The sequence below is a fragment of the Xenopus laevis genome, chromosome 9_10S (assembly GCF_017654675.1).
Source record: "Xenopus laevis strain J_2021 chromosome 9_10S, Xenopus_laevis_v10.1, whole genome shotgun sequence".
NCBI classification, from domain to species: domain Eukaryota; kingdom Metazoa; phylum Chordata; class Amphibia; order Anura; family Pipidae; genus Xenopus; species Xenopus laevis.
The window spans coordinates 82557139-82582904 of NC_054388.1; the positions used below are offsets into that span (position 1 = coordinate 82557139).

A 25766-nucleotide genomic window follows, 5' to 3' on the forward strand; every position below is an offset into this window, starting at 1 on the left:
TTGGCACACACTGCCACATTCAGTGTCTGTCAGAAACGATGTCTTGTGCAAGAAAATAATTATATGACATCCTGTAGCTACACCATTAGGTTAGTCAGAGCAACAAATCTTAACATATTAATTTTGATAGCCATATCCTTTTAATCTTATCCACCCCAAAGGTGGCCATACACATGCCAAGACAAATTCGGCAGCTTATTGGCCATTGTATGGGGCCCTCCAACGGGCTTCTGCAATTGATATCTGGCCAAAAATCAGCCAGATCTTGATCGGGCAGGCTTAAAATTCCCATTCCCAAGGACTGCATCAGTTTGTTGAAAAGGCTTTCAGTCTGACCAACTTTATTACCAGCATTGTGTAAGGAAAGTAAAGGATGCGAGTGCACTAGGGCCCATCCCCCAAGGGGCCCTTAAAAGTGCATTAGCTATATTGGTATTGGAGATATTGGGTGACGTGAGGTTGGCAGGTGGTGTGTTGTGGAGGGTGGCCAAGTTCAAAATTTTTAAGAATTTGTACTGTACATATTGACCCACAGGATATAATATTGTCTTTTAATATATCAGAAATGTTCTATCCTTGCTAAGCTGTTCTGAAGTGAAAAGGTCAAGCTCTTTGAAAGCAACAGTAATGTGTTAACACTTTCCTTTATAACAGGTCGGTCTACCAGCAAAATCTGGAGTTTCCGGGGGCATCCTTCTAGTTGTTCCTAATGTCATGGGTATAATGTGTTGGTCTCCTCCACTTGATAAACTAGGAAACAGTGTTCGGGGAATTCAGTTCTGCCAAGTAAGTTTTCTTGATTTACTTTTATCAATCGTTTTTTTTAATATGGTGTGGTTAACTCTTTTACTTACTAACAACTACAACACATGGTTAAACAACTTTAACATATGTACTGCTCCGCAGGGTTGCTTTTGAGTCAAGGGGAACATTTTGGCTTAAGTTGATGGGAGACGGGAGATTTGTCACCTGCTCTTAAATCTGTGCTACCACAGGTGGCAAATCTTCCAAAACTGCCTTCCCACCAGCAGATTTAAAGTGGACCTGTCACCCAGACACAAAAATCTGTATAATAAAAGTCCTTTTCAAATTAAACATGAAATCCAATTTCTATTTTTTTATTAAAGCATTCATAGCTGTTGTAAACTCATTTAAAAATCTCAGCTGTCAATTACTTTCACTTTCCATTCAGCACTTCCTAGATGTCACTGCTCTCCCCACATTCCCACATTCTATTTACCATTTAATTGTGTAGCCAGGGCATGGGGATGGACATTGGGTTCCCCATTCTGGAGCACAAACAAGATTCTGAGATGATGCAAAGCTTGCCTTAATAACAGTGTGCACAAAATGGCTGCTGCCTGTTTGCTATCATTTTGAATTCCCAGACTGAAGGAAACAAGATTCAAATAATTTATATAGTGTAATTTAAGTTCATTTTGCTTGACTAATGTGATAAAATAGGATTTTTGATAATTTTTTTGGGTGACGGGTCCCCTTTAACACAAATCTCCAAGCCTGCCAACACCTTTGTATCACTTACTGCTGCTACTAATACTACTACTACAGGAGAGCACTTTACAATGAATTTGCATCCTTTATTAAAGGACCAGTAATATCAAAAAATGTAATTGTTTTAAAGTAATAAAAATATAATGCAATGTTGCCCTGCACAGGAAAAACTGCTGCTACTGTTTGCTTCAGAAACTACTATTATTTATATAAATAAGCTGCTTTGTAGCCATGGGGGGCTGCTATTCAAAGGCGAAAAGGCTCAAGTTACACAGCAGAAAGCAGCTCTGTAGATCATAATGTTATCTGTTATCCATTATTTATCCTGTGCCATATAGCCTTTTTCAGTGGCGGAACTACCGGGGGAGCAGGGGGTGCGAGCGGGCCAGGGCCCCCCGGCAGCCCGCGCGACACTGAAATCCGGTGTGTACAGAGGGGGGCGGAGGCCCGGCTGCGCGTCACGCACCAGGGCCTGCCCCCCCTCTAGTTATGGTACTGCCCTTTTTTCAATTTCCGCCATTGCTACTCAGCAGCTTGTTTATATGAACTAAATTAGTGTTTCTGAAGCAAACAGGTCAGTTTTACCAGTGAAGGGCAACTACATGATATTTTCATTACTTTAAATCACTTTCAGTGTTTGATGTTACTGGTCCTTTAAGATCTTTCTATTATTGGTGTCTTTGGAATTGAGGAACAGCACTGAACCTAAATACAGCCACGTAACTTGAGACTGTAGACAATTATAACACAGCCCAGCCCAATAACATTTGTGTAAGCTTTTGTAAAATAGAATGTTTATAGTAGGGTTATCTTTTAAAATATGGGTTTTATAAAATGTCCTTGTTGCACTGTGGAAAAGCACATGAGGCTCTAAATACATACATTGTACATATGCATACTGCATCCATTTTACAGCATGTAAACTGATCAGGAAATTCAGGTATGTTTGTCTAACTGATGTCTGCTTGTCAATACACTCTCTAATACAGTAAACTTTTCTCTGAACTATAGGAGGTTTGTGATTTTAAAACATAAATACAATTACAAAATTATAGTTGAAACAGAAGTGTTATCTCTGCTATGTAGATGGACATTCAAATAGTAGAAGTAGCTCTTTATCATTTGTGCCAGGATCACTTTAATTTTTAAATTGCAGTTGTTTAGTATTTATATTAAATATGCCTTCTTTCATGCAGGATTTGGTATCTCTCTGCAATTTCCATAATTATGATAATTTAAGGCACTTTGCAAAAAAGCTTGATCCTCGTCGGGAAGGAGGTGACCAGAGGGTGAGTTCTTTATCTTCATGACATGTACACCTATGTCAATATAAGCTAAATAAACATGGCTTGTATAAAAAATAGTCTTATGTCTATTCATATTTAAAAACAATATTTCCAGTACCAATGAATAATTGTTCCCTTTTGCCCTTTCATCCTTTCCTAACTTTGATTGATAGCTCTGTATAGAAAAGCCTCTCATTTCTCCTGGTTGTTGACTGGATCAGGTTGATCGTGGAGGAGGAGTTCATTATAATTCAGTTTTAATTTCATTAACTGCTCACAATTCCTCTAAAAATCCAAGTTGGGATTTTGTAAGCTATTTAATGACTAGAAAACCCACTAAAAACTACAGATATTTTAACTGTAAGCAGAGTACTTGTCCAACATAGCCGTGTTTATTAGACTCACGTTGAACATAGGTGCAAGTGTTTTCTACTTTTTCATTTTTCTGCAATGCACATTAGTGCAAGCTTTCCTGCAAGTTTCTTTAATAATGTATATCTAGCTTGGAGTGCTGAAATAATATTTACTGATTTAAGATTATCCATAACTAAACCATAATATTAAAATACTATATCAAATATACAATATCTGTTAGGCCTTTTCTACTTATTTTTTTTTAATGATTTAATTAGCACTTTTTGTTATTGCCCTCTGAAGCAGAATGCCAAAGGTCATGTTTACAGCAAGGCAACTAAAACCAAAGAAATGAATATAGATTTTACATTTGTGTACAAATAGATTTGCCTATTATTATTTTCAAAATAAATTGTAAAAAGCAGGATTTGAATAAAGGGTTCATATTTTTCCAAATCAAAAGCTCTTACTGAAAAACGAGATGGGTTGTAAAGGAGCTTGTTATAGAACAGTTGCTTGTTTGGGTCATAGATGTTGTTTTAAGAGGATACAATACTTGTTTACTTGTTAAAATTTTATTGCACTTTTAGGCATTTTTTAGCTTTACTAGTCCGTTGCAGATGAAATTTAGTGTGAACCAGTGATTCACAATGACTCAGAATGGGGGCAGTGTTGTCCCCCTCCAATGCATTAAGAAACAGCTAGGTGGCAAAAAGCTAGACAACTCCCCATGTCATTAACCTAAAGGTTATGGATTTTTCATACAAGTTGCATGGATTTTATGCATGGCAGTGATGCAAGGTTTGAGGCACTAAATGGTGTTGCTATCTAATAACCTGCCTGGTGTGTCGGAGATACTTGGTATGTGCTTTGCATAGCCATGTCTGTCACATATAACATATGTGCTTTGTTCGCTACAACTCGCGCGTGTTTTGCAAGAGCAGCAAAGTCTTGACCTGTCGAAATACTGACATTCACTAATGAATTATGTATGTTGCTTAAGAATCAGAATTCGTATGGACCATTGGATTATGAACACCTGCAGCAGGAGCTTGCTCTTAAAGACACAGTATGGAAAAAAGTGTCACCAGAATCTAATGAAGATTCTTCAACCTCCGCAGTATATAAAATGGAGAGTCTGGGAGACCGAAACTAAAGTCCATGGCATAAATAGAATGGAGAATCCGGGACACAGAAACTAAAGTCCATGGCTCTCGTTTCAGAATGTTGTATATATGTTACTGCAGCCGTAGCATCCTACTGAAACTACTTGCTACAACTATATTTATTTTTTTCATGTTTGCTTTTATGTATGTAGTCTGACGTACACATATCTGTGTTATAAACTAAAGCTTTCAAATATGCATTTTCCTTTTTGTGAGTTTATTTTATGGTGGCCTTTCAAGTAGGGATAAACCGAATCCCCTGTTTTGGGATTCAGCAGAATACCATACCTTTCATGAAGGATTCAGCCAAATTCCAGGCTGAATCTGATCCCATATTTGTATATACTGTGCACAGTGTGGAAAATAAATCATGTCTTCCTTGTTCGTGTGAAGGAAAGTCACAAGATTTTAAGGATTTGGATTCTATTCAGCCAGGCACTTAGATTCGAGTGAATCCCGAATTCAGTGCATCCTACTTTTAAGTGAATTATAACTAAAAAAATTGCTATTCCAAGAGAGCTTATTTTGTAAATAGAACGGAAATATGCAATTAATTTTTTTTTTTTGTAGGGATGCAAACTACCTTTGTTCTATCATCCCTTTATGTTATACAGAGCAAAATTGTGCTTCTCATATGCTATCCTACAGCTATGGTAAAATGACTACAGACAATTCTCTGAGCACCAGTACAAATTAAAGAACATAACCTGGATTTTCATAGACTTAAATGATTTTTGCTGCTAGGACGTTGCCCTAGAGAACATAGACTGTGTAGTCAGTTTACTTTGTTGCTGGTGAGGACAATTATTTGAACTCATGCCTGCTTCATTTTGCCTATTGACTATAGTATGGGCATGTAGTCTAAAACATATTTTGAAAAGTGAAACTTTATACTAAATGTATCACTAAATGCAGGGTATGTGTAGGAACAGCTTGGTACAAATCTATTATAGAATAGAAACAAATCATTCTGGGACTGGGACTTGCACTCCAAAATTTGCAATGCCGTAAAAGCCTAATGAAGAATATTACATTGTGACATGTGAATTTTTATTCACAAATTTTATTCACAATTCTTTGGGAATTGTATAACATTTCCCCCTTAGAGTTTACTTGTCAGGCAATGGACATTGTATTAAGGAGAGGGATCTGAAAAGTAGAGTGATGTGTGATTGGGAGAAGCAGAGCTATTGCCATTCAGATGCCTCAGCCAGATCCAAGATTAAAGTGGTCTATATTATTGGCAAAATGATGTTTTGACTCTTTTTTTAGCTCTGTTTAAACCAGTATCAAAGAAAGCACTGATATTTCCCAACAAGAACACCTTGATGCACTATGCCATAAACTGTGCAACTGCATTTAATGGAGAATCATTGGTTTAATATTTGAGACACACACACACACACTGCCCTTCCCTTTTCCTAAGCCTTATGTCTTGGTTTTTGGCCTCTCCATGGTTTATTTCCAAATGCAGGCTCTGCAGTTTTTCTTGCATGTGCTCCTGTAGGGATTGAAATGTGTTGGCCTTTTTTGTTAGTGTTATAAATAAATTTAGAATTTAAATGTAGTGCACTGTATCCTTAATTTCAGTGATGCACTAGAGTCCACTCAGCAAACATTTTTCTACAGTTTAATTCCCATTTTGGTTGTCTTGCTTTTATATTGTTAAGGTATATACAGTTGTGTTCAGAATAATAGCAGTCCAACATCACTAAACTGATCAATCACTGTTTTTGGTAGAAATTATATTTCTATATGGCAAATAAAATAGTAGATTAATAGAAAACCAACATACCCAACAGCCATGACATGCTGCTGATTCTGTGAAATTGAATCATTACTTGAGGCTTGTTTCAAATAATAGCAGTGTTCAAAATAATAATAGCCGCGTGGAGTTCAATTAATAAGGTCATTTATTCTGTAAAAAATACAGGTATTCGTTACAGCCCTTATTTAAGGAAGGACGGCAGCAAATGTTGTGCTTGCAGGTTATAGTGAATTTCTCTCTAAACATCTGAGTAACATGGGTCGTTCCAGACATTGTTCAGAGGAACAGTGTACTTTGATTAAAAAGTTGATGTGAGAGGGGAAAACATATAAAGAAGTGCAGAAAATGATAGGCTGCTCAGCTAAATGATCTCAAATGCTTTAAAAATGGCAACCAAAACCTAAAAGACATGGAAGAAAATGGAAAAACTACCATTTGAATGGATAGAAGAATAGCCAAAATGCAAAGATTCAGCCAATGATCAGCTCCAGGAAGATCAAAGGTCTTACCTGTGAGTACTGTTACAATTAGAAGACACCTATGTAAAGCCAAGCTATCGGCAAGAAGTCCCCGCAAAGTCCCATTGTTGAAAAAAAGACGTGCTGAAGAGGGTACAATTTGCCAAAGAACACATTGACTGATAAAAGCAAGATTGTTCTTTTTGGGTCCTGGGGCCGCAGACACTCAGACAACCCCAAACCCTGAATTCAATTCATAGTACAGTGTAAAGACAGTGAAGCATGGTGGCACAAGTATCATGATATGGGGAGGTTTCTCATACTATGGTGTTGGGCCTATTTATCTCATACCAGGGATCATGGATCAGTTTCAATACATCAAAATACTTGAAGAGGTCATGTTGCCAGAGAGGAAATGTCCTTGAAATGGATGTTTCAACAAGACAACAACCCCAAACACACCAGTAAATGAGCAACATCTTGGTTCCAGACAACAAGATTGACTTTATGGAGTGACCAGCCCAATCCCTGGACTTTAATCCAATAGAAAACTTGTGGGTGACATCAAAAATGCGGTTTCTGAGGCAAAACCAAGAAATGAAGAATTGTGGAATGTAACTGGTGCCAGAATTTGGTTGACTCCGTGCAACACAGATGTGCAGCAGTTCTCAGAAACACTGATTATACAACTAAATATTAGTTCAGTGATTCAAAGGAAAGCAAAATCTTGAAACATTTTTCAATTTATACAGTGAATGTTTGAGTTTGTTCAGACATTGGTATTTCTTGGAACAGATTAATATTCCATTTTCTGTAAAGGAATAACACAAATGTGTTAAAATATTTCTTCATGTTTTGATTTGAAATAGAATGTGCAGTGTTTCTAATGCAATTGTGTGTATGCATATAAAAGCTATTATAAGGATTTTGAGCTTTATTCACTTTTTAAGCACACTGATGCTATTCAGAACACAACTGTATATACATTTGTCTTTGTATAATTAAATTGTAAAGATGGAGAGTCCGCAAGCAATTTTTGTTAATTGTGTTTTGGTCTTGCTTTTGCATTGTTATGGCATATACCTGGTTAAAAGTTTGGTCCCTTATAGTGGCTTCTCTCCACTCTCAATAACGTACCACTGGCCAGTACCATAACTGCCCCATTTGATTTACCTAGTTATAAAGAGCAGAGCAAAGCTGCAAGCTTGTGGGTGCTGCCTTGCTCTGCTTTAGGTCCTCCTAAAAATCTCCAACCTGGATCATGCACAACTAAAGCCAGGTCCAGATCAACTTCAAATGCACATGATTCTGCTGCAGGATCACTGGGAAGAGTGTTACTGTACTTTTATAACTAGTTGCAACAATTCAGGATGGTTGGGGGTTCCCAGTTGGTGGTGTTCAGGATGTAAAGGGAAGCCTCTAGTCAGGGCTTAGGGTTTCAAACAATCTTTTCATCTCTTTTAATGTCAGGCAAATATTGTGTTTATGGTTAATATGCCTCAGTGATGTCTCCTGTTATTAGGATTTCATAGGGGGCAAGGAATGTATGGATCAGGTTGGGTCAGAGGCTGTATGTAGTTGGAGCTGGCATGGGAGACTTAACAAGTAGGGTTTGGAAATGAACTGTACCTATAATACTTTGACATGCATTTGTTTGTGACCTTGATTGAAGGTGGACTGGTATGATTACCATAATAAGAATATGTTAATTCATTTAAGTATATATTATGCATTATAGGTCTGATATATTCTATAAAAAAAGGTGTGTTATATATTATTATAATTTATAATATGTGGTTCCCTGGTTTCCAGCCTGCTTGTGTATATTGGCTGATAGGGTTATGGTAAATGTGGTGGAGAAATGTCTGGGTCTGCCACTATGTGGATGCAATGTCTTATTGATGTCACATATCCATTGTGACAAGTTGAGCTATTTCTGCCTGTTCGAGTCTTACAAGGTTACTAAATGTGCTCTACGATGTATGGGCATTTGTAGATTTGGACTAAGCTTGACTAATTATAAAGAGGATACTTAAAATGTTGCATGCACTACCTATAAAAGCACATTTTGAATATTATTTTATTTGGCCTAAGGAACTTTTGATATCCTGATCATTACTTTTTTAACATGCTGGTTTCAGTGAGTCATGTGACTTAAATTACATCACTTAGCACTAACTGTAACTGATGACATCACTGGACGCCATTTAGAGGGGTATAATTTACAGGATATTCATGGGGAAAAAGCCATCACAGAGATATCATGGGATATTGCTGCTGTTTCTCTATCATTTATAAACGCGCAACCAAAGATATTACAAATCACCCTGGGGGCTTTACAGGTGTATTAAAACTTTTTTGTTTTTGGGAGGGTTTTGGGTCTTGCTTTTTTCAGGAAAACACGACTTTTATCTTACTTTTATTTGAATTGTTGATGGGGTTGTCAATATGTACAATATAAGAAGTAAATTTTACCTAAAAGTGACCAAGATTGTGAGGAGGTTGTTAAAGGTTTGTCTAATAGTGTTGGCTGTATATGCTGCCGTGCTTCTAAAAACAGTGAAAATAACAGTGGGCAATACACAGAACTTTTATCATTTTTCAAGAACGTTTTCCACTTAGCAAAATATTTTTTATAAAAGATAAATGGTGCAATTATTGGTGACATTTATTTGCTTCTGAATGTCGATTGATGTCTGAATGTGTGTTTGAGTATTTTTTGTTAGAATAAGTAGATCATTTGCATTTTGTGTTATATTCCATACTTTATTCCTAATATTTTGCATGTTTTCAAAATTATAATGTATGTGTGATGCCTTTTTGTTTTTTATTGTTCAATAAATGGATTTTTAATGCCATTATCCTGTGTTTTTATTTTTTTATTTTTTGCTTTGTTTATTTTTCACTCACCTTAAAGGTCATGTATCTATAGTTTGTCTGTGCAACAAAAGCAAGCTTGAAATGTTTTTTATACTTCCTTTACTCTCATTTTCTGTGCTGGTATAAATACATCCTCAGAGGAAACCTGATCCGCAGCCTTCCACAACACAATAGTGTGTGAAATGCTACCTGTAGTGCAAATAAATAGGTCAGAGATCAGTATATACAAGGTCAGCTATATACATGAAATTATGTAACAATTCATCCTTTACACCATTAAATTGCTGGAAAATTTCTCACAGTTAATAAAAGCACTGCAACAGCTTGCACTGGCTACATGTTGTATGTTAGGTCATTAATCAGCTGTAGAACTAGAAAAAGTGGGGGAATCGCATCCCATTGTTTATCTTGAGTGTGTGATTTCTATTAACTCTGTATAGCTGGACATTGTGGCCTGTGTTTATACGTTGAATTATCCGAGCGGATCTTTTCCACCGACTTTGAGGTTTGCGATATCTGACTGTCAATCACTTGGCCCTGGGGGCAAACAATTGAATCACAATTATGGCAATACAGGCCGTTGGGACGAGGACCGCATCAACAATCTGATTTGCCTTCTCGCCCTGATGATTTTCCAACCTGCCAGATTGACATCTGCCCCATCAGTCTGTATATGGCCACCTTAAAGCATGGAGCACATAGACAAGTCTCAAACATGGCTGAACAAATATACCAAATCTAGCCAATTGGGTGTTCCGCCCAAGCATTACATTTATATTAGGAAACCACTGACAGCCATCTCATTTGATACTGATCAGGGTGGCCATAATTTACAACCCATAGGCACTTTAAGGGAACTCAGAAAGCTAAATTAGAGTTCCTGATAAAAGCTATGATTTATGAAAGCTATCTTTAATGAGCTTTTGGAGGCTTTAGGCCAGTGGCACACATGTTTTTATGCAGTTTTGCCCAGTGTTGATAAATTCGCCCCAAGGTCTAAAGTATATGATATAGTCCATAAAACAAAATTCACATAAATAAATCAGCCACTTCCTACAGCTTCAATCATTATTGCATTATTCACACCTGTAAAACTTCTATTGTTCACACCACTAAAGCCCTGTACTGTTCACTCCTCAAACCCAGATTGAAACAGTCCACATTGTTCACCTATTCACATCTCATACAAACTGCTGGAGGTGCACAGCACTGTCACTGTATGTAGTACAGTATGAACTGTTCAAAGTGTTGAGTTTGTGTCTCCTGCTGTATTCTGCCTGCCCTATGCTCCCTGTGTGTGCCATACTCTGTATTCCCTATCCTCCCTGTGTATACCATACTCTGCCTGCCCTATGCTCCCTGCATGTGCCATACTCTGCCTGCTCTATGCTCCCTGTGTGTGCCATAATCTACCTGCTCTATGCTCCCTATGTGTGCCATACTCTACCTGTCCCTATGCTCCCTTTTTGTGCCATACTCTGCCTTCCCTATACTGCCTGGGCGTGCCATACTCTGCCTTCCCTATGCTCCCTGTGTGTGCCATAATCTGCCTGCCCTATGCTCCCTGTGTGTGCCATAATCTGCCTGCCCTATGCTCCCTGCATGTGCCATACTCTGCCTGCTCTATGCTCCCTGTGTGTGCCATAATCGACCTGCTCTATGCTCCCTATGTGTGCCATACTCTACCTGTCCCTATGCTCCCTTTTTGTGCCATACTCTGCCTTCCCTATACTGCCTGGGCGTGCCATACTCTGCCTTCCCTATGCTCCCTGTGTGTGCCATAATCTGCCTGCCCTATGCTCCCTGTGTGTGCCATAATCTGCCTGCCCTATGCTCCCTGCATGTGCCATACTCTGCCTGCTCTATGCTCCCTGTGTGTGCCATAATCTACCTGCTCTATGCTCCCTATGTGTGCCATACTCTACCTGTCCCTATGCTCCCTTTTTGTGCCATACTCTGCCTTCCCTATACTGCCTGGGCGTGCCATACTCTGCCTTCCCTATGCTCCCTGTGTGTGCCATAATCTGCCTGCCCTATGCTCCCTGTGTGTGCCATACTCTGCCTGTCCTACTCTGTTACCTGTGGGACGTGAGCCAGGTAGGGTTTATTCTGGGGGTTTGTTAGCATTTGCAAATTGTTGTTAAGGGGCCCCTAAGGTGTTTAATCATGTGCTGGAGGGATGCTTCTGTGTTTTCCACAGGGGAGGAGGCGACTAGTGATGGGCGAATTTATTCGCCAGGCTCGAATTCGCGGCAAATTCCAGTGATTCACCACGGGCGAATACATTCACGGAACTGCCGCGAAAATTCACTGGCGTAAAAAAATTGGATGCAGGCTCTGTTTCGCGCATTTTTCAACATTTCGCGGGTAATTCGCAAATTTTTCGGTGAACGAAACGGGGCAAATTCGCCTATCACTAGAGGCGACATATGGATTTAAGGGTCAACACTGGCTTCCATTATCAGCCTTCATATTACACCATATGACCAGGCAGTGACTAAATGAAAACAAAGTAAGAAGCATCCGAGAGCAGCTGCCAGAGAGACCTATAATGCTATCATCAGTCCTTAAACATCATTATGGATACCTGGGCCTCTTGCTTTTGTCCTGCTTGGATTAAAAACTCCAGGTTCTCCATGTGGACACCTATAAGATTGTGTTGATGCTGGAGAATATCTTCTTGAGGAATTTTATAGATAATATTGATTATAATGTTTATTTTGACTTAGAAGCATATGATTGTTTCCTCCCATAGATTACCATCTGGCTTTATTATTATTATTATTATTATTATTATACTACCCTTTATGCATCCAGATCTTCCAAACATTTATGGCTGCCTCCTGCAAATCTCTGTGATGCTACAAAAAAGATGCAGAAAGTACAGGTATGGGATCCATTATCCAGAAAGCTGAATTACAGAAAGGCTGTCTCTTATAGACTCCATTTTCTCCAAATTCAAAACATTTAAAATGATTTGCTTTTTCTCTGTAATAATAAAACTGCACCAACTAAGTAATCCTTACTGGAAGCAAAATCAGCATATTGGGTTTGTCAGTGTTTACATGATTTTCTAATAGACTTATGAAGTATTAAGATCCAAACTATGGAAAGATCCGTAATCTGGAAAACTCCACGTCCCAAGCATTCTGGATAACTGGTCCTATACCTGTATAGGAGGAACCTGTTGTTTTGTGTTGACTAGCAACCCTCTCTGTTAGCCTAGCACTATAGAAATTCTTTGGTGAAGGACATTTATATAAATGCATTTAGGTGTATACTCATACTTAGGCATAACCAATTATGTGCTTTAATATATGCATCATATAGTTCAAGAGGACCCGCACTCCATGGTTAGTGAACTAACAATATTTTTATTGTTCAAACTTGTGCATCCAATGTTTCGACCCACATTTAGGGCCTTTATCAAGATCCTTGATAAAGGACCTAAATGTGGGTCGAAACGTTGGATGCACAAGTTTGAAAAATAAAAATATTGTTGGTTCATTAAGCATGGAGTGCGGGTCCTCTTCAACTATATATAAATACTTTGACCCTGCACCCACGTTTATTGAAAACTGGTTCAGAGTGCAAGCGTCTGATTCAAGTTGCATCTATTAATATATATGATATAATATATATATTTGAGACGGTATATATGCAATTATTTGTCTGGGTTACATCTTGCCTTCAAGTTGATGAAATAACAATGTCTATATAATATACTACTTGCTAAAATCTATCCATGACTTTATTATTATTTGAAAGTTCCTGTCATGTAATAGTAATTTAATGTGACATCTGTATTTGTTCTGATTTGAATCAAGTGTTTATCCTTTCTGTGTAATAGCACTTTGGCATTTATGGGGACATTTAAAACAGACATATGATATGCAGGATAACTGTCCTGCAGATGTAAGGATCCTAGATATCAAACGGTTACCCTGATGCAGGGGTTCAGCATGTAGTGAAATGAGTGGACATATTGTTGTGAGGGGCTGGGGAATACAGGACAGACTTGGTACACAATGGTACAAGTGACCAAATTAGAGAGAGGGCAGAAGTCTACAAGAATAGGCTCAAGAAACGTGGTTAAAGGCTGAAGGTACTTCTAGGGTAATATGTCAGAAATATACCAAGTACCACATGCTTCCGTAGAAAGCAGCAGGAGCTTAGGGAGAATAATGTGCTGTACAGTGAGGTGTTATTTACTTTGTCAGAGATGGGCTGCACCTTAGTGATGATTGGCAAATTGTGGGTAAGAATAGCTAGAAGATTGGAGGAGATTTGAAACTAGATAGCTAGTCAATAAGATATTGACTGTAGCAACAGAGGAAGCAGACCCTGCAGCTGCAGGGGGCCCAGGAGGTATAGGGGCCCCATGAGGCCCTAAATAATGAGCAATTTCAACATATATTGGTAAAAAAAAGGACAACCTTTTGTTAAGTTGGGGCCCCTAAAATTAATTTGCTGTGGGGCCCAGTAACATTTATTATGCCACTGGTTTGTAAATTGTTTCATGACAATTGTTTGCCACGGGTTGTTGAGGAGCCAACCAGAAATCATGCAAGACTGGATCAATTGATTTCTAAAAACCCAGAACATAAAGCAAATGTGCAAGTGCTAAACCACCTGGGTTATAGTGACCATCATATTAGTTTATATAATGTAGTATGTATAGAAAAAGCAAATATACACTGAGTTTTAGCACCTTGAGATCAATACTTCAGTACATAGACGGGATGGCAGAAAGTACAGACACTTCTATAACAATGTATAAATGCGAAGATAGAAAATGGGGAACAGATTGTTTTATAAGCAAAGACTAACACCAAGAGGCTCATTTATCAACAGTCGAATTTTAGTTATGTGAATTTTTTTTACTCTAATAAATTTGATTTACCATCTATGGGATCTATGGGTGTGATTGTCATGGCGAAACTTGGAGAAAAATTTCACCCACTACTTTTAGCATCTTAAAATAAGTATGTGACTACATGAACTCTGCAGGTTTTATGTGGCGAATATTCGATGGCTCAGCACTACCAAGTAAAAGCCTGAGACAGAATTTGTACTTCAAAGTTTACTCAAAGTTAATGTGAACTAGGCAGCAGGCCCTGATGGAAAGTACCCTAGAGTTTAGATCAGTTTTAGCCAAGCCACTTTTTCTCATTTTCTCAGACTCACTTTGCTTTTCTATGGTGTCTATGGAGTGGAGAAAACTGATGTAAATGCAGTACTTAAAAGGTTATTATAATTTCAGCTTGGCAGTTATTGTGCTGGATGTTTTACACCTGTGGTGGAAAATATTTTAAGGGATCACATTTAAGATTGTTATAGAGCAGTGATCCCCAACCAGTAGCTCGCAAGCAACATGTTGCTCTCCAACCCCTTAGATGTTGCTCCCAGTTGCCTCAAAACAGGAGCTTATTTTTGAATTCCTGGCTTGGAGGCAAGTTTTGGTTGTATAAAAACCAGGTACAATGCCAAACAGAGCCTCAATGTAGGTTGAAAATCCACATAGGGGCTACAAAATGGCCAATCACAGCACTAAATTTGGCACTCCAAGAACATTTTTCATGCTAGCGTTGCTCCCCAACTCCTTGTACTTCTGAATGTTGCTCACGGGTTCAAAAGGTTGGGGATCCCCGTTCTAGAGCAAGGGCTGCAAATTGCCTGTGAGCCACATTCAAATGTAAAAAGCGTTGGCAAGCAACACAAGCATGAAAAGAGTTCCTGGGGGTGCCAAATTAAAGGACCAGTAACATAAAAAAATGAAAGTGTTTTAAAGTAATGAAAATATCATGTAGTGTTGCCCTGCACTAGTAAAACTGCTGTGTTTGCTTCAGAAACACTACTATTGTTCATATAGCTGCTGTGTAGCCATGGGGACAGCTATTCAAAGGAGAAAAGGTTCAAGTTACACAGCAGATGGCAGATAAACTCTGTATAACACAATGGTATCTGTTATCCATTATTTATCCTGTGCCATATAGCCTTTTTCAATTTCCATCATTGCTACTCTGAAGTTTGTTTATATGAACTATAGTAGTATTTCTGAAGCAAACAAATCCGTTTTACCTGTGCAGGGCAGCTCTACATGTTATTTTCATAACTTTAAAACACTTTAATGTTTTGGTGTTACTGTTCCTTTTAGGATATGATTGGCTATTATGTTGCCTATATGGATTCGAAGCCTACAGGATGCTCTCTTTGGCTGTAGACCTGGTTTGTATGCACCCAAAACTTGCCTACAAGCCAAGAATTCTAAATTAAAGGCCACTGAGAGCAACATCCAAAAGGTTGGTAAGCAGCATGTTGTGCACGAGCCACTGGTTGGGAACCGCTGTTCTAGAGTATTGCAATATATTTAGGAATCTGCATAGTTTCATAAAGAACAGATCCTGCCAAACAAATGTAGGCAAAACATAGTCATCTTATATGTAGCTGGAGTGTCTGAGAAACTCAGGAGGATTTTCAACAAACACCAAATCCCTGTGTTTTTTAAACCTAGCAACACACTGAGACAAAAACTGTTACACCCAAAGGATCCAACACCAAAAGAAAAACAAAGCAATGTGGTATACGGAGTCCAGTGTAGCGAGGAGTGCACAAATCTATACATTGGGGAGACAAAACAACTGCTCACCAAGTGAATGGCTCAGCATAGGAGGGCGAACTCTACAGGGCAAGACTCAGCTGTCTTTCTACACCTAAAATACAAGGGACACTCCTTTGATGATAGCAAGGTCCAAATCTTGGATACAGAAGACCGGCGTGAAAGAGGCGATTCATGTCAAGGTGGAGAAACCATCCCTGAACAGAGGCGGGGGCCTTCGACACCACCTGTCTGCTACATACAATGCTGTTCTAACATCTGTACCCCGGCAGTTTCAGAACACTTCACACATCCATTCATGCAACTCTCACAAGTAACTCCTCTCTAGGAGTTGCATGACACATTGGATAATCCTATCACAGTAACTACACAGAATCTACACCTCTGAATTTCTTCAGATGACACCTCTTTGAAGAGTTACAATGCGCCATTGTGATTGGATTAGTTGAAGAGTTTATATGCCGAGAATTTCCCACACCAGTCGGTTGAACTGAAGAAGCTGCTCGTCTTCATTGATTACTCAGCAAGTCCAGTTGTTTTTAGATTTACCTATACTAGATATTAATTTATCAACTATTGTTTATAGCCACGGTGTGTGTGAATCTTCACCTCACCCAATTGTAATAATTTGAAATACAGTTCCTAATTGGGATTTTTGCACTAACTCCACAGCCCAGCATAAGTTATCAATAACCCTGAATGGCCTCTACTACTGAGAAATTGTTTTTAGAAATAAAAGTGTTTAGAAATAAATAGGCACCATGATTTTACAGCAGCCACCTGGTCAACAAAGTTATATTTTGGCCTAGGGCAACTCTGAACCTTGGCTCATCCACCAAAAGCCCTGATGTTCATGCACAGGAAGTGATGTATTGCTCATGGTGGTAGGGTGTGATGTCATATGCATGCAGCAATGTATTCTGGTCTGATGCTGCCCTAGGCACCGGATCTGTTTGCGCTTGCACAGTGACATTAGGTTTTTTTTTTTATTAATTGTTTTTAATGTATAAGAATCCCAGGTCTGCCCCTTTAAAGCTGCTGCATTACATCACTACCATGCATCCATGCCATGGACCTCCCTCATCCTCCCTGGTCTGCCATTGGATTTAGTAGGCAAGTATCCAGCAGCAAGAAGAATTTCCTTTTTTTTTTTTTTACATTTTTTTTACATTTTTTTCTTTTGGACTTTTTCTTTTTAACCATTATAGGCATCTGAGGGGCGCCCCCTTAAAGTTGCCACCCCTTAAAAAATAACATGTTTTGTGATAAGTTTTCTGTTCTAATCATTATATTTAGGACTAGTGACCATTACACCCTAGAAATTAAATACTTTGTTTCTTTTGCAGGTGAAATCTGTAATAAACCTTTTATTTGCAGCATATACAGGGGATGTGTCTGCTCTCAGAAGGTAAGCTCCAGCTTCTCTAATGCAAGTCCTTGTTTCTCAGATTGCTTAATGCATGTCAACCAGCAACTAATTGTAAAAAAAAGATTGTTGCTTGGTAATTATTTTGAATTGTTGCATTTTTCCTGTGTTAGACACTATTACATGAGAAGGAAGGGTAAATACCACTAGGGATGTCAAGTTGTTAGCCCCTCCCCCCATGATTCTAGTTGCTTATCTCCTAACTTGGGCTGGAAACAGGTTTCAAAAAATGCTACTCACCTACTATGACTTGCCTTAATAAAGTGTAATAAATAGTGGAATAGTTCTCCCTTTCACATAACATTGCCAGAGAAACCAGGGGAAATTACCGCTGGTAGACCTAATTAAATATTAAGTCACATGACAGACAAAATTTGGGGATCAGGTAAGATTATCTCATTCACTAGGATGCACTAAAGAGTACTTGTTGCGGTCTCTGTAAGTCTAGTGTGGGTTTTCCCCAGGCACAGCTGTTAGCACTCCAGTGCTGCTTATATACATTTCCATTCCTTAGGGCAGTTACTAACGGGGAGATTTGTCGACTACAATAAAAATGCACAACTGCAGGCAACAAATCTCCCGAAGTTGCTTCTCTGTTGGTAATAACTGAAATCGCCAATTTTACAACCATGTTGCTTTGTTCTTCCGAAGTTGCCTCTGGGCGGAAACTTTGGGTGATTTCACAATTTGTAGGATTTACCACCAGCGAGTTCCAATGGAGGAGCATTTTCAAGAGATTTGGCTCTTGCAGTCGTGCATTTTTATCATAGGTGACAAATTTTCCCGTCAACCACTGTCACTTTATATAAGTTTATATAAGTGACTATAAATACCCCTGGGCATTGGGCAAATGTATAAATATAGACTACTTTTACATTTATTTTTAAAATTGTGTGCATAAACACTCTCTCCACTGATCAAGCTGGTAAAATAGATTGGTGAACTGCTGTAGGTTTACCCAATCATGCAAGCTACACTATGAATGCTACATGAATGGTCCCTTAAATTCTTAACATTTAATGCAACTGATGTTCTCATCTGCTGTGACAGATTTGAATAGGCTGAGCTATTTTAATGCTTTTCCCATTAATTCTCTCCTAATCCTTTGCAATTCAGGTTTGCTCTCTCTGGAATGGACATGGAACAACGTGACTATGATTCTCGTACAGCCTTGCACGTAGCATCTGCTGAAGGTATTTTAAATTAAAAAAAAAAAAAAAAAAGAAAAAAAAGTTCCCCAGGATAAGCACTTTGCATGCAAAGCAGAATGAATTCTGTAAAGAAGATCTTTAAGCTCATCAGCGCAGTACAGCATTTTCCAGATATGTAATCCTGTGCTTTACTGCTAATATTACAGAAATTTGTAATTCTACTCAGAACTTAATGTTTCCTTTTAGAGCTGAAAAAAATGGTACTTGTCTGATAGGACTCGAGTCAGAAATACATTTTCCACAAATAGAACAGGGCTTCAGGCAAGGATTTTCACTCTTCTCTGGTTCAGCTAGTAGTTAGACAGGTTTCTCTTGCACAAACAGTTCTAAACCAATGGGAGAAAGTCTTTTGAACCTCATCTATTATTTTACTGTTTATGCAACTTTTAATAATGTCTAAGTATCTTTATATATTTTTTTTTTTTTTACAATGATATATTAATTTTTACAGGACACGTTGAAGTTGTTCGTTTTCTGCTTGAAGCATGCAAAGTAAATCCATTTCCAAAGGACAGGTGAGTATTTATAATTCTCTTAAAGTTTCCTTTTCCCCCAGATCGACTTGAAGAGCTGTAATGTAAGAGTTAATATACAACAAATCCTGTTGTAATAGATTCTAACACGATTTTATGAGTCACAGTTAATGGAACAGTAACACCAACAAATGAAAGTGTATTTAAGAAATGACAATAAATGTACAGTTGTCCTGCACTGTTGTGTATCCAGTGCCTTGTCTCCTTTTTCAGCTTTGAATGGCTGCCCCCATGGCTACACAACAGCTTGTTTATATAAACTATAGAGGAGTTTCTGAAGCAAACACACAAGTTTTACCAGTGCTGAGCAAAAGTACATTACGGGGCACATTTACTCGAGTGAAGGATTAGAATTTCAAAGTATTTTTTTGGCTACTTCGACCATCGAATTGGCTACTTCGACTACGACATCGAATGATTCGAACTAAAAATCGTTAGACTATTCGACCATTCGATAGTTGAAGTACTGTCTCTTTGAAAAAAACTTCGACCACCTTCTTTGCCACCTAAAACCTACCGAGCACCAATGTTAGCCTATGGGGAAGGTCCCCATAGGCTTTCGAAGTAATTTCTGATAGAAGGAAAATAGTTTGATCGATGGATTAAAATCCTTCGAATCGTTCGATTCAAAGGATGTAGTCGTTCGATTGAACGATTTTTCCTTCGATCGAACAAATTGTGGTAAATCCTTTGACTTCGATATCCGAAGTCGAAGGATTTAACTTCGATGGTCGAATATCGAGGGTTAATTAACCCTCGATATTCAACCCATAGTAAATGTGCCCCTGGATGTTCAATACTTTAAAACACTTTCATTTTTGTGGTGTTACTGTTCCTTTAACTAACTAGTCATTCTTATGACCCTTCCACTAATTTGAAGTTGTATAGTGTAAATTATTTAAAGCCATTGGTGCCCTTAAAGCACCCAATCCTTGAACCAGTGGAAATCCATCACATCCCCATGCCCCATATTTTGTTCATTAGGAGCCTCGCCTTATACCTATTAAAATGACCATGAGCAGGGTAGGCTGCATTTTATTTCTTCAACTAAATATCCCTGTTCCTATTTGATCAGGTATTGAGGGTTGAATGTGTGACCCCCACCCTGTAAGTTATTCACCCCCCTTCTGGTTAATGAAAGCACACATTAAGGGGCCGATTCACTAAGGGTCGAACATCGAGGGTTAATTAACCCTCGATATTTGACTAGGAATTAAAATACTTCGACTTCGAATATCGAAGTCGAAGGATTTAGTGCAGATAGTTCGATCGATAATTCCTTCGATCGAACGATAAAATCCTTCGATTCGAACGATTTGAAGGATTTTAATCCAACGAACAAAGGATTATCCTTCGATCAAAAAAACTTAGCCAAGCGTATGGGGACCTACCCCATAGGCTAACATTGACTTCGGTAGCTTTTAGATGGCGAACTAGGGGGTCGAAGTTTTTTTTAAAGAGACAGTACTTCGACTATCGAATGGTCGAATAGTCGAAGATTTTTAGTTCGTATCCTTTGATTCGAAGTCGTAGTCGATGGTCGAAGTAGCCCAAAAAAAACTTCGAAATTCGAAGTTTTTTACCTTCGAATCCTTCACTCGAAGTTAGTGAATCGGCCCCCTAATTCTGTCTCATTAATTGTGGTGATAATGTGTTAATGCCTTTTTAGCAATGATTTTTCCAGTCAGGCTTTGTAACTATCAATAGGTTATGCAAAAGTATGTCGGTTGCAGAGGGAGAAATAATCATTTACAAGTATTCTTTAAGACTGGAAAATCTTGCAAGTTATGAGGATATTTCAAATGTTACTGATTATGATCCTGGTTTGGCAAAAATGGATGTAAATTTAGGTCAAGATTAATTTTTGCAATACTAAAAGATTTTATACAAAACCGCACATACCTTGAAACAGCCCTATGACACTGTAAAAGATAACAACACACTAAACGACTAACGTTTCGGCCTCTCCGAGGCCTTTCTCAAAGTGACAATAGGCAATCAAAAAATGCATTAAATACCTATGATGGCTGGAAAATGACTTAATTGGCTAACATGTCATCGTCATCATCACTATGCGTCAAATAGTTATGTTAAAACCCCCCTATTGGGCGAACAACAAGATTAAGATAAGATTAAAATAATGTATTTTGTAACAATTTTTAGTCTTAATTGTAACACTCTGTAATTAACAGCATAAAATGTTACTTATGTTACAAATACCTACTGTAAAAGATAACCACTCACTATGACCTATATAAAACCACTCGGCCTCTGGCTTTTATATGGTCATGGAACTCCTTGGTGACTTATAATAGCCTTATATTTTACAATAGGGGATACTTTATTCAATAAATATAAATATATATAAATATATATATATATATATATATATATATATATATATATATATATATATATATATATATATATATATATATATATATATATATATATATAGTGAATAAAGTACCCCCTCTTGTAAAATATATAAGGATATTATTAGTTACCGAGGAGTTTCATGACCATATAAAAACACGAGGCCGAAGGCCGAGTGTTTTTATACAGGTTATGGAACTCCGAGGTAACTTCTAATATCCTCATATTTTACAACTGGGGGTACTTTATTTATTATAATACACAAATTTTAGTGAGTCATGTGACAGAAATGACATCACTACTCACCGTTTATAAGGATATAATTTACAGAATATTCATGGCTTTTGTGTATTATATATATATATATATATATATATATATATATTGAAAAAATTTAGTTACTTGCCTGAGTGCAGAGCCATTACAGCGTTATTTAATTTGAAAATAAGTCTGCACACTCAATGTTTTGGCCAGCAATCTAGCCTTTCTCAAAGTCTTGGAGAAAGGCTAGTTTGTTGGCTGAAACGTTAGTCTCCCAGTAATTAATTTAAAAATATTCTTTGTTCTTTAAGACCTGAGTGTGCATACTTGTTTTTGAATTATATAGTGAATAAAGTACCCCCTCTTGTAAAATATATAGTGAATAAAGTAGCCCCTCTTGTAAAATATAAGGATATTATAAGTCACCGAGGAGTTTCATGACCATATAAAAACACGAGGCTGAAGGCCGAGTGTTTTTATACAGGTCATGGAACTCCGAGGTGACTTCTAATATCCTCATATTTTACAACTGGGGGTACTTTATTTATTATAATACACAAGTTTCAATGAGTCATGTGACAGAAATGACATCAGAACTCACCGTTTATAAGGATATAATTTACAAGATATTCATGGCTTTTGTGTATTATAAGGATATAAGGACGGCCGAGTGTTTATACAGGTCATGGAACTCCGAGGTAACTTCTAATATCCTCATATTTTGCAACTGGGGGTACTTTATTTATTATAATACACAAATTTCAGTGAGTCAAGTGACAGAAATGACATCAGAACTCACCGTTTATAACTGATGACATCAGAACTCACCGTTTATAAGGATATAATTTACAGGATATTCATGGCTTTTGTGTATTATATGTATATAATATACTCCTTGGTGGTCAGTCTTATAAGGTGCACTCTTAACCAACCACAACAGCTGCCTGGGTGCTAGGTCAACCCTATAATGCATACTTTACCAAAAACTTCTCAAGTGAAAAACACACAACATTTTTCAACGTTTTGGCACCATCATTTGAAGATGGCCCAAGTGATGGTGCCGAAATGTTGAAAAAAATTTTTGTGTGTTTTTTCACTTGAGTCCTTGGAGTGTGGTTATTTTTGGTAATGTGTGTATATATATATATATATATATATATATATATATATATAACAATATAAATTATGATTTTTATTTATCATTGTTATTATTATAATGTGTTCTATTATTATTATATGTTCTACCACAGTGATATATATTATAAATGGATGTATACAGTGAATGAAATACAACTAGCTATTCTTACGAGAGGTTAAGAGGGCCCTTCTCAGAAAAGCTTACAGTCTGAAAGCTTATTAACATGTCATAGTTAATCATTTCTTAACTACCCAAATGCAAATTTGCACCTGAGCAGTATCTCATAGCAACCTTTAGCTGGGTGAAAACAGCTAATCAATGATGGGCTGCTTTGGTTTACTGCCCATATTCAAATGTTAAAAGTGGAGGAAAAGCGATGGGCAAATGGAATATGGCAGGAGACGAGAAAAAGTTATAGCAATGACCCGTGCATATGCTATTTGAAGGCAATTGTTGCTGCTCTGGGAATGTGACTGTTCCTCTTTAAAATTATTCTGGTCTCACAGAAGCCAAAGACAAAAAATTGTCATAGCCCAGAACAGCGTAAAACCCATCAAATTAGATATTTCTATGCACCAAAGCAGTGTATGTTTTTTCTTTCAGATGGAATAACACACCAATGGATGAAGCAATGCACTTTGGACATCATGATGTTTTAAAAATCCTCCAAGAATACCAAAATAACTATAAACCCTTGGGTGAACCAAATAATGGAAACGATCAGACCGTTCAGAAGAACCTGGATGGAATGTTATAATCATGAGTTACAAAACTTTGCTTATTTGCACTTGTTAGGGGTGTAGGAACCTATAAAGAGTGTGTATTTTTATCTTTTAGTAGTGTATTTTAAATGAGGTACATGTGTTTCTGTTACCTTTTTTTGTTGGAGGCTCAATATGAAATATAAGAAAAAGCAACAAAGGGAAAGTCTTACTGCTAACTCTTAAATTACCAGAGAGTGTTCAACTGTTTGTTTATATATATTATACAGTATATATAAGCAGGTCTTTGACAGTTCAGAGTTAGAGTTTTATGCTGCACATTTTTGCCCTGATTCTTAGAGAAATCTTTATGCAAATAGGATTGTTGAATGTGATTATAGGCATTAATCTTGTGTTCTTAGTGAGTTGATGGAAGAACCTTTTGTATTTTGTATTTCATACAAAGTTATACTAAAGTCAATAAGTGTGTAAGTTGTTGCTTTGTCTCAGGTGATACTCAGGCAATCAGATTCTACTTGCTGCAGAACTTTGTCTCCCAAAGAAAATCTTAATAACCGACATTGCTGACATAAAAGCATTTTTTCTAAATTTAGAGATATTATGTCGAGGTACAGAATCACAAGAGTACAAATTGATTTCTACTTTATTTATACTTGAAGTATATTTATTTAACTGACCATTTTAAGTGTTTTTTTATGATAACTTATCATACAAAGAGTTAAAGTACCAGTAACACCAAAAATTCAAATTGAAGAAAGTAACATGACATTGTCTGATACTATTATTTATAGTAGTTATTATTGCAGCATGGTTGTCGTCTGTTCGGCCATATTTTATTCATTATCTAAAGGAAGCTCTATTGCTTTAGGTAAGACATAGGGACAAATTCACTAAAGGGTGTATTTTCGCCTGTGAAGGCTTCGCCACACTTCACGCCATTTCGCCAGGCATAAATTCGCTACAAATACGCTAATTCACTAAAATGCAAGGTTTTGCTAGTGTTAATTTGTCAGCTCGAGCATTTTATAGCAAACTTTCACTAATGTTTGTTTCTGCCTAACAAAACTTTGTTAGTAAACTTTCTCAATTTGAATAGGGCGGGGTACATGCAGGTCATATATACAGTATGACTTTATTAGAGATGTTGGTGCAAATGTTTGAACTGGCCACTTATTAAAAATGTTCAAGGAAGCTAAATAAAGACAAAAGAGATCCTCTAATGCCCTAGACATGAGCCCACCCTAAAACAAATGTGGCATGTCCCTCAAATGGTAAAATCAATTTCAAACAAAGTTACAACTTTCAAAGACAATCCCGCTTTAAAATATGAAAAACCGCCAGCGTTTATAATTTTTATGACTTTCCGGCATACAGGATATGATGTCACGGACATAAGATTGAGGAGGATGTAGCTTCATCTTATCAGTTCCCCAGGTCAAAGATGGCGAAGGAAACTCTGGCAAAAAAGGGAACTTTCTGTAAAATTCGCACTTGTGAATTTGCAGAGTAACGATCGTTCGCCTGACCATGGGACGCAAAACTTTGTTAACGATGAACTCTTTTGCTAGTGAATTATCCTTTTAGTCTGTTGATAAATTGGCGATGTCCCTGTGGATGGTATTTCTGGCGAATTTTAGCTAGCGACAGCCACTTTGCCCTTTAGTAAATCTGCCCCATTGCCACAGTTGTCCCCAGAAGTCTTAAACTAGCCATGCATGCTCAGATCTGTTGGCAGTTTGACTCATTTTCACCACACTGACCAACCATATACAATATTACAACCAGAATACTGAAATCCAGCAAAGATTTACAGATTATCTGTTCTTTTTTGAAAATGCCATCTGCATAGTTCATTGACAAGTAAAATAAGTAGCTCCTATTCACTTCCTTGAGTTCTAGTTGTGCTGTCGTCCTAAATAAAAACAAAATTATGGAGAGATTTGTATGGCCAATTCGCTAGTGTATGGCCAATTTTACTAGATAAAACACTACTTATTTAGAAACACAAAATCATGCTGGTGTTGAAATTTTAAAAGCAAGAACTATGTAGAATTGT

General features: G+C 37.5%; 1 protein-coding gene across 2 annotated transcripts in view; it reads left to right on the forward strand.

Annotated features, from left to right (window-relative positions):
• The window catches only part of gls.S (glutaminase S homeolog), a 62769-nt gene extending 38479 nt beyond the window's left edge, over window positions 1-24290 (forward strand). Inside the window, exons 13-18 of one of the 2 annotated variants that reach the window (XM_018239036.2) lie at window positions 655-786; window positions 2709-2801; window positions 17390-17451; window positions 18586-18662; window positions 19132-19195; window positions 23592-24290. In XM_018239036.2, the coding sequence (XP_018094525.1) occupies window positions 655-786; window positions 2709-2801; window positions 17390-17451; window positions 18586-18662; window positions 19132-19195; window positions 23592-23745 (582 nt within the window). In that variant the 3' untranslated portion in view covers window positions 23746-24290. Of the gene's footprint in view, window positions 1-654; window positions 787-2708; window positions 2802-4155; window positions 4517-17389; window positions 17452-18585; window positions 18663-19131; window positions 19196-23591 lie in introns of those variants that run through there. The other variant, XM_018239037.2, reaches the window with a different exon arrangement.
• The last annotated feature ends 1476 nt before the right edge of the window (window positions 24291-25766 follow it).